We start from the raw sequence: 10074 nt of genomic DNA, 5'->3' as shown, positions 1-10074 counted from the left end.
TATTAATATTAATAAATTATTATTTATACTTGTGGTAACACTACAATAAGGTTCATTAGTTAACATAAACTAATAATGAACTGCACTTATACAGCATTTATTAATCTTTGTTAATGTTAATTTCAACATTTATTAATACATTATTAGAATCTTGTTAACATTAGTTTAAACACTGTGAACTAACATGAACAAACAATGAACAAGTTTATTTTCATTAACTAATGTTAACGAAGATTATTGAATACAGTAACATACCAATGTTACCATAATATTATTATTATTATTATTATTATTAATAATATAGCTAATATTAAAGAAATATTTCAAATGTAGTATAATTTTTTTTTTTTATTATTTTCTTTTCTTTTTTGTAATATTCAAGGACTGTATCTTTCTTGTCCATATTGATTACTATTTTTTATGATGTCATTCCATTATGGATAGAAACGACGAGACAAAGACAAATTCTGTTTTTTTCCAAAGCTTAAAGCATGAAAATACACAGCGACAGCCTCAGAATTTAATTTCAATAAAGAAAAAATAACACAATCCCAGAATAAACACACACTCCCAGTCTTCCAGATGTCCATCCACACACATTTCTGAAGCTGCTGGGAAAACTGCCGTCCCAAATAAACCTGTGTGACATCAAACATGCGGCGTACCGACAGAGGGACGTCAGAGCCGTGTTCTGATGGACTGAAACCATCTCCGATTATGAGCGAGACTCCAGATAAATGTCCCTCTTCCTCCGGCTCTGTTTTTATCCGTTTATCTGTCATTAGCTCTGCCTCTTCCTCTCTGCTTTAGCTTCATTTGAGCGGTATTACAGTTTCCCCCCCAAAAAATGCAATTTTAAAGGAAATCAATTGATGCTGTAAGTGAATCAGGAGATTTATCAGTTTATTTCTGCCTCGGTTTGAGTCTCACAATATGAACTTTCCTGCCGCTGAATCGGCTGAAGCTCATTCCTGCAGGACAGACGCCTCCGAAGCTGATCCGGAAGAGCTGCTTGCTCACTGTTTAACTGTAGTTTGGAGGACAGGACTCGTCTCATCCATCTGCAAGCTTTCCTTTGTAAGCAGAAGAAAGACACTCGCACAGGTTAAAAGACATTCAGCTTAAAAAAGTGTTTTACTGCAAGAGCTCGTGTTTTATTTCGTTCCACTGACCTGCGTCTCTCTTTATTGGCAGAAAAAATGTGTTTTGTGTAAACAATATTTGAGTTTCAGCGACATTTTTGTATATCATCATATAAAATCAGTTATACCATGTGATCATTTGTCTCTGTGTGTATGACACACACACACACACACACACACACACACACACACACACACACACACAAAGAGAGAGAGGTGTATTGTGGGATGCCCCACATTGTTAGACTGTGTTTCATTATGCTGAGGTCTGAATATAGAAGTGCTCAGTGTAAACATCTGAAAATGACTGGGAGAGACAGAGGAGGTGTGTGTGTGTGTGTGTGTGTGTGTGTGTGTGTGTGTGTGTGTGTGTGTGTGTGTGTGTGTGTGTGTGTGTGTGTGTGTGTGTGAGATGAGTTTATGTGTGCAGGGCATCAGAGCGTGAAGCCTGACGACTCCAGTCCACCTTCCCATAAATCACAGCGGTTTTAATCATACCTGCCACCTCCACACTCACAGTCTCTCTCTCTCTCGCTCTCTTTCAATTATCATGGAGGTTCTTGTAGCTTTTTATTTATTTATCTGAGCTTCATGTACAGCATGCACGTATATTCCTGTGAGAGCGACTGAAGGACGGAGAGACGCAGCCGTCTGTCTCTGGTGTGTTTTATGCTCTTATAGGGGTTTTGGACACTGAGAAACACCTTCGGCTGGTTGGAGCTGTTTGTGAATTTGTTTTGGGTTTAGTTTGTGTGAATTATTCGTGTTGTTTTTTGTGTTTAGAAGGGTGTATTATGTCAAAATGAATATATGCGCACTATTCTAAAACACTGGATACTTGCTTTACAGATTGTTTTTGTGGACAGAAGTGAAACTGGAGTTGAAAATGTTCACATCTGTTCCTCATTTGATAAATCTTGCTTTTTTTTTTTTTAAATTAAGAAATGTAGAATTGATAAGATATCAAGTTATATAAATCACAGCACCCTTGGGTGATGATGCGTCACTACAGGAAACACGCTTTGCATTTCTGCACTTTCTTCCCTATTAAACTGGATCATTATATTTAATTGGATTATTACACTCAACCGAATCCAAACCAAAATCAGAATCTAGAAACATAAATTAGATTAAGTAATAAAATCAGAATAAAATTGGAATGTGAATCCAAATCCAAATACTGGAATATTCATGAATCTATACATAACCTGAATCAAAATAAAGAATAATAAATTCAATATATTCCAAATCAGAATTAGAATGAGAATCTAAATCAGATTTAATTTGCTTAAAGGATTCAAATAAGAATCCACATTGGATTCAGCAGTACATGTGAAGAACAGGCTTGTAGATGAACTCAGATACATGAACACAACAGATACAATCATGTGTTTAATCCATACACATCTGCAGCGTTTCTGTGTTCAGATGATGATATGAGAGCAGCAGGATGAACTAACGCTCCTCATCGAGCTCTGAACACAGGAAATAAAGAAATAAATCAAACCAGCTGCTGCGTTTCCTGAGTGGACCTTCAGTGACCCGCCGATCTAAAGGTTAATGACACTTTAGTTCAACACACACACACACACACACACACACACACACACACACACACACACACACACACACACACACTCTCTCTCTCTACCTGTCCTGCACACATCTGTTCAGTATCTGTGGCACTTGAATGAAGAGGTTGATCCAGCATGTAAGAAGCTTTATGTGGGTTTAACAGTAATCCATCCGACCCACCACACCTGTGTTATCTCACACACACTCTCTCACACACACACACACACACACACACACACACACACACACACAGGTTAGTTTTGGTGAATTGTGGGGTCATTCCATAGGCGTAATGGTTTTTATACTGTACAAACGTATTTTCTATCGCCCTACACTAACCCTACACCTAAAAGTGGGGACATGGAGTAATATCCTCATAAGTCACCCTCTTCTTGTAATGCCTATGTCATACCCATGTCATTATACACATTTGTGTCCTGATATGTCACAAACTCACACACACACACACACACACAGTTTAGGTTTTGGTTCCTTGTGGGGACATTGGCGTAAATTCCATAGGCGTAATGCATTTTATACCGTACAAACTGTGCATTCTATCCCCCTACCCCTAAACCTAACCATCACAGGAAACTGTGCATACCTTTACTTTCTCACAAAATCATCTTTTAGTATGTTTATTAATCCATTTTCCTTGTGTCCCCACAATGTGGTCAAACTCAGATTTATATTACATCGTAGGGACCCCACAATGTAATATAAACAAACACACACACACACACACACACACACACACACACACACACACACACACACACACACACACACACACACACACACACACACACACACACACACACACACACACAATCACTGATTAAAGGCAGATCACCGGCTGTTGCAGAGAACCTCTGCTCATATTCATGTATTTATGTTTGTAGATGTGTGCACCAGTCCTATATTTATCTATTAGTTTAAAGAGTTTGTAAGTAATTAGTTTGTGATGATGAGTTGTGAGAACTGATCAGTTTGAAAAAAAAATAAATCATAACATCCACTGCAGCATCAGCTCTTTTCTCTCAGTGTCTGAAACGCTTCGTTCGAAGATTCGGTCTCTCTAACCCCGCCTTTCTGAGAGCTGCTCTGCTCTGATTGGTCAGATGTCCAGTTTCTTGTGATTGGTCAGAAACCAAACACTCATTATCATATCTGAATCTCAGCTCTTGATTCACGGCGATTCGAACAGTAACGATGGCGTCGGTTTCGCCGTATCAGTCTCATCACAGTGGATTTGCTTTGGCAGCAGAAAACAGCGTCTTCTCGACACGAACAACACGAACCAAACTCTTCCAGTCTCAGATACAACTACAGTGATTGAGGGCGGGGCAAAGGGATGCCGTTCAGCCAATGAGGAACAGAGGCGGGCATTATGCAAATTAGTTACAAACCTACAAGCAGGAAGTGAGACTGAATCTGACAACTCATTTCAGAATCACTTCTCCATTTATCTGCACTTTGATCTGAAACTTTATTACACACTACTAGTAATCTTGAATCAGAATATCTTCCTCTTGCAGCATCTCTTCTCTTCTCTGATGATGAGGGCGGGGCAACCTGTCACTCACATGAGATCCACCAATGACAAACAACAACCATCCAATCACAATCAAGCCCCGCCCTACATTTGTTCTTGTTCCAGAAGCGTTTCACTCGGATATACGACACTATAGAGAAGAAAAGACGAGCGCATCTTCTGTTTCATGCCGAGTTTAATCCACTAAACAGTAGTTTGAGCACAATGTTTTAATTTAGATTCAGATGCGATTCACAGTGAGTGATGAGTTACCTCCTTATTCTTTCTCATGTTTCAGGACAGTGTTCCTTCAGAAGGAGGAGTCGTTTACACACGCAGTATTTTTATGTATTATGTAGCGCAGGTAGTGCTGCCTCCTTTCCCTCTCCTAGAGCTTCTTCAGATCAGTGAACGGCTCTCTGGATTCAGAACTAATACAAAGAACTAAAGAGTTAAAACGTTCTTTGTGTAACTTCAGACGGCTTCAGCCCCTTCAAGTTCTGACTGGAGCCTTCATTTGAGAGCGTTCTGTGGGAATGATGGCGAGGTGTCTGATTCTGTAGGTCTTCTGGACGCAAATCGTTGTTTTGCAGGAAACGGAGAATCTGAAACAGAGTTCAGGAGGTGAGCGAGAGAAAAGAAGGGAAAGTTTCTTTCCTCTGTGATGATTTCATGCTGCGAACACAAAAGAGCATATTAAAGACTAAAGTTTATCAGTACAAATTAAGTCTTGGATTCTCGGCTGCTTTAATCTTTAGCATCTGACCATTTTTTTTGCGCCCGGCTCTTTCTCGTTTCTCAGTTTTCCCCTGTTAAATGTTGAAACGAAACCACTTCAGTACCGTACGCTTAAAAACACCGAGACGCGTCATAAAAATTTAATTACTTCTTCCTCATTTCCATAAGATTCCCTAAAAAAATGTAAAATTCATTTAAAGTAAGTGGTGACTTTGTCTTTGAAGATCACGACAATTAACACGGATCAAAGCGAAGGTTCTGAGAGGAAGAGAGCTCATTAGCATAATGAAATTAACTCACAGACAAGAATCTCTAATAGGTGCAACAAAAAACGCTTTAATAATATTTGAAGAAAATGATGTTTATGCTAGTAATGCAACAATTATAGGCCCTGTATTCAATTAACAAATTGTTAATTAACTTTCAGTATGTTGAGAGTTGATAGTCCGGTTTATTCACTGAAGTTCATCTGTTTGAACGGAGCGGTTCACGGTCCCGTCACGCGTCTCGCTGCTCAATTTCAACTTTCTGTTTATTGTAGAAATCAAATTGGTCTTAATTGGGATGTTAACCTAACCTCTGAAGAACAAGCACATTTCTGCGCAATTATAACTCACAGAAACATTGAGACAGAGTCTGGGAATGAAAAGCCAGATATAAACATTTGTGTCAAATTAATCAAATTACAGTGAAAGAAAATTAGGTTCTGTTCATGCGCAAAACCGCACTGCTTTCTCCTCACTAAACGCCCAAATTATAGAAAAATATGCAGCTATTTTGTTTATTTTGCCTGATGAACATAAACATCTGCAACACGTTATACAGAATGTCTCGTTTCATGGCAGAGAGAGAGAGAGAGAGAGAGAGAGAACGCTGATCAGGGTCTGCTGCTAATCTGCTGCTCACGCCATTAATATTAATTATATACATAGATATAATATTAGCATTTACATTAGTATTTGTATTTACAAGGTTTGCTTTATTGACTTATACTGTGAGTCACAGGACTTCAAAACATGATTAAATTGATGCTGATCCAGAGATATAGCCTACATGCAAAAGCATGATAGATAGATAGATAGATAGATGGATAGATGGATAGATGGATAGATGGATAGATAGATAGATGGATAGATGGATAGATGGATAGATGGATAGATAGATAGATGGATAGATAGAATGGGCGGAGCCAGTGGGAGGGTGACCCAGTTTTTGTCTCCGCTCATGAATAAGTAATGATCTGTGTTTGTGAGGGTCTCGTTCACTGATCGCAGCCGCTGTGGTTTGAGGGTTGGAGTCGAATCATCAGTGGCCCTCAGATTCCCATGATCCTCTACTTCCTCCTGCTCTCTTTCTCTCTTCTCAGGTCTGATCAGGAATAGAAAACTTTGTGATGGCCAAATATGAATGCTTTATTCTCACAATCTGTGATCACACGTTACTCAGTTCCTGTCTTACAGGAAAAAACAAAAAAGATTTAGTAATTTGACTTTTTGGGCCTGTTTACACCTGGTCACTTCATGTTTTCTCTGATCGTATAGCTATCTGATTTATGAAAACGATTGCATTTACACTTAAAATGTGCCTCCGCAAAATGGATATATATCCGATCTTCAATTCCCGTGCTATATGCAGATTTCATAGAGTTCACGTCACCGAAAGCAACAAATATGCGCTGCATTTTATTGATTATCGAATAGGAGAGCAATAGGAGAGCGCATGGCCACAGCCCTGGTAAGATCGTTGAGTCTCGTTGCTTTTAATGAAGATGATTGTGTTTTGAGCGCCTGCACTTTCAGTTTGATTTGCGTCAGTTTGTGTTGCTGAACAGATACTCAGCTGCTCCTCTGCAGTAGTGCTGTCATGTCTGACTGTAACATGTTATTTAGCCTATAACACGCACTCACACATTTATTTTGTTAGGTTTTTTTGGAAGGAGTTAAATTTACATGTGGTTTACCAGCTTAACCAGATGCATTTAGACCTGTTCAGTTTTGACTGAATGTGTCCCAGACTTCCTCCTGAAGTGATTTGAGCGATCGGATTTATATCAGTCTCGGATGTTTAAGAATGCCTAAGAAATTCCTCTTCTCTCCTCCTCTCCTTTCCTCCTCTCCTCTCATTATCTCCCCTCCTCTCTCCTCCTCTCCTCTCCTCCTCTCCTCTCTCCTCTCCTCTCCTCCTCTCCTCTCCTCTCATTCTCTCCTCTCATTCTCTCCCCTCCTCTCTCCTCCTCTCCTCTCCTCCTCTCATTCTCTCCTCTCATTCTCTCCCCTCCTCTCTCCTCCTCTCATCTCCTCCTCTCCTCTCTCCTCTCCTCTCCTCTCCTCCTCTCCTCTCCTCTCATTCTCTCCTCTCATTCTCTCCCCTCCTCTCTCCTCCTCTCCTCTCCTCCTCTCATTCTCTCCTCTCATTCTCTCCCCTCCTCTCTCCTCCTCTCCTCTCCTCCTCTCCTCTCTCCTCTCCTCTCCTCCTCTCCTCTCCTCTCATTCTCTACTCTCATTCTCTCCCCTCCTCTCTCCTCCTCTCCTCTCCTCCTCTCATTCTCTCCCCTCCTCTCTCCTCCTCTCCTCTCCTCTCCTCCTCTCCTCTTCTCTCATTCTCTCCTCTCCAGTCTCCTCCTTTATTTCTCCTCCTCCTTTCCTCTCCTCACCTCTCCTCTCCTCTCCTCTCCTCTCATTCTCTCCTGTCTCCTCCTCTCCTTTCTCCTCTTCCTCTTCTCTCCTTTCCTCCACTCTCCTCTTCTCTCATTCTCTCATCTTCCCTCCTCTCTCCTCCTCTCATTCTCTCCCCTCCTCTCTCCTCTCTCCTCTTCTCTCATCTCCTCCTCTCCTCTCCTCTCCTCTCCTCTCCTCTCCTCTCCTCTCCTCTCCTCTCCTCCTCCTCTCCTTCTCCTCTCTTCCTCTCCTCTCATTCTCTCTCCTCTCTTGTCCTCTCCTCTTCTCTCCTCCTCTTCTCCTCTTCTGTCTCCTCCTCTCCTTTCTCCTCCTCCTTTCCTCTCCTCTCCTCTCCTCTTCTCTCCTCCTCTCCTCTCTCCTCCTCTCCTCTTCTCTCCTCTCCTCTCCTCCTCTCCTCTCCTCTCCTCTCCTCTCATCTCCTCCTCGCTCCTCCTCTCCTCCTCGCTCCTCCTCTCCTCTCTCCTCCTCTCCTCTCCTCTTCTCTCCTCCTCTCTCCTTTTCTCTCCTCCTCTTCTTTCCTCTCCTCCTCCTCTCCTCCTCTCCTCTCCTCTCATCTCCTCCTCGCTCCTCCTCTCCTCTCTCCTCTTCTCTCATTCTCTCATCTTCCCTCCTCTCTCCTCCTCTCATTCTCTCCCCTCCTCTCTCCTCTCTCCTCTTCTCTCATCTCCTCCTCTCCTCTCCTCTCCTCTTCTCATTCTCTCCTCTCCTCTCCTCTCCTCCTCTCATTCTCTCTTCTCTCCTCTTCTCATTCTCTTCCTCTCCTCTCCTCTCCTCTCCTCTCCTCTCCTCTCCTCCTCCTCTCCTTCTCCTCTCTTCCTCTCCTCTCATTCTCTCTCCTCTCTTGTCCTCTCCTCTTCTCTCCTCCTCTTCTCCTCTTCTCCTCTTCTGTCTCCTCCTCTCCTTTCTCCTCCTCCTTTCCTCTCCTCTCCTCTCCTCTTCTCTCCTCCTCTCCTCTCTCCTCCTCTCCTCTTCTCTCCTCTCCTCTCCTCCTCTCCTCTCCTCTCCTCTCCTCTCATCTCCTCCTCGCTCCTCCTCTCCTCCTCGCTCCTCCTCTCCTCTCTCCTCCTCTCCTCTCCTCTTCTCTCCTCCTCTCTCCTTTTCTCTCCTCCTCTTCTTTCCTCTCCTCCTCCTCTCCTCCTCTCATTCTCTCTCATTCTCTCTCCTCCTCTCTCCTCTCCTCTCATCTCCTCCTCTCCTCTCCTCTTCTCATTCTCTCCTCTCCTCTCCTCCTCCTCTCATTCTCTCTTCTCTCCTCTCCTCTTCTCATTCTCTCCTCCCCTCTCCTCCTCTCATTCTCTCTTCTCTCCTCTCCTCTTCTCATTCTCTTCCTCTCCTCTTCTCATTCTCTTCCTCTCCTCTCCTCTCCTCTCTTCCTCTCCTCTCATTCTCTCTCCTCTCTTGTCCTCTCCTCTTCTCTCCTCCTCTTCTCCTCTTCTCATTCTCTCTCCTCTCTTGTCCTCTCCTCTTCTCTCCTCCTCTTCTCCTCTTCTCATTCTCTCTCCTCTCCTCTCCTTCTCCTCTCTTCCTCTCCTCTCATTCTCTCTCCTCTCTTGTCCTCTTCTCTCCTCCTCCTCTTCTCCTCTTCTCATTCTCTCCTCTCCTCCTCCTCTCCTCTCCTTTCTCCTCCTCTCCTCTCCTCTTCTCTCCTCCTCTCTCCTCTTCTCTCCTCTCCTCCTTCTCCTCTCCTCCTCTCCTCTCCTCTCATCTCCTCCTCTCCTCTCCTCTTCTCATTTTCTCCTCTTCTTTCCTCCTCTCATTCTCTCTTCTCTCCTCTCCTCTTCTCATTCTCTTCCTCTCCTCTCCTCCTCCTCTCCTTCTCCTCTCTTCCTCTCCTCTCATTCTCTCTCCTCTCTTGTCCTCTCCTCTCCTCTCCTCCTCCTCTCCTTCTCCTCTCTTCCTCTCCTCTCATTCTCTCTCCTCTCTTGTCCTCTCCTCTTCTCTCCTCCTCCTCTTCTCCTCTTCTCATTCTCTCCTCTCCTCTTCTTTCCTTCTCTCCTCTCCTCTTCTCATTCTCTCCTCCCCTCTCCTCTCCTCCTCTCATTCTCTCTTCTCTCCTCTCCTCTTCTCATTCTCTTCCTCTCCTCTCCTCTCCTCTCCTCTTCCTCTCCTTCTCCTCTCTTCCTCTCCTCTCATTCTCTCTCCTCTCTTGTCCTCTTCTCTCCTCCTCCTCTTCTCCTCTTCTCATTCTCTCCTCTTCTCATTCTCTCCTCTCCTCTCCTCTCTTCCTCTCCTCTCATTCTCTCTCCTCTCTTGTCCTCTCCTCTTCTCTCCTCCTCTTCTCCTCTTCTCATTCTCTCTCCTCTCTTGTCCTCTCCTCTTCTCTCCTCCTCTTCTCCTCTTCTCATTCTCTCTCCTCTCCTCTCCTTCTCCTCTCTTCCTCTCCTCTCATTCTCTCTCCTCTCTTGTC

At 43.3% G+C, this 10074-nt stretch overlaps 1 protein-coding gene across 1 annotated transcript; it reads right to left on the bottom strand.

Moving 5' to 3' along the window:
* Positions 1 to 7769: 7769 nt before the first annotated feature.
* On the bottom strand, positions 7770 to 8294 carry LOC137011396 (octapeptide-repeat protein T2-like). Its single transcript, XM_067374226.1, has one exon. The coding sequence runs from the start codon at positions 8292 to 8294 to the stop codon at positions 7770 to 7772; it is 525 nt and encodes a 174-aa protein (XP_067230327.1).
* Positions 8295 to 10074: the final 1780 nt, after the last annotated feature.

The sequence above is a fragment of the Chanodichthys erythropterus genome, chromosome 21 (genome assembly GCF_024489055.1).
Source record: "Chanodichthys erythropterus isolate Z2021 chromosome 21, ASM2448905v1, whole genome shotgun sequence".
Lineage (NCBI taxonomy): Eukaryota > Metazoa > Chordata > Actinopteri > Cypriniformes > Xenocyprididae > Chanodichthys > Chanodichthys erythropterus.
Note: the sequence above shows the minus strand (reverse complement) of the source record. Positions and strands in the feature narration are given on the sequence as shown.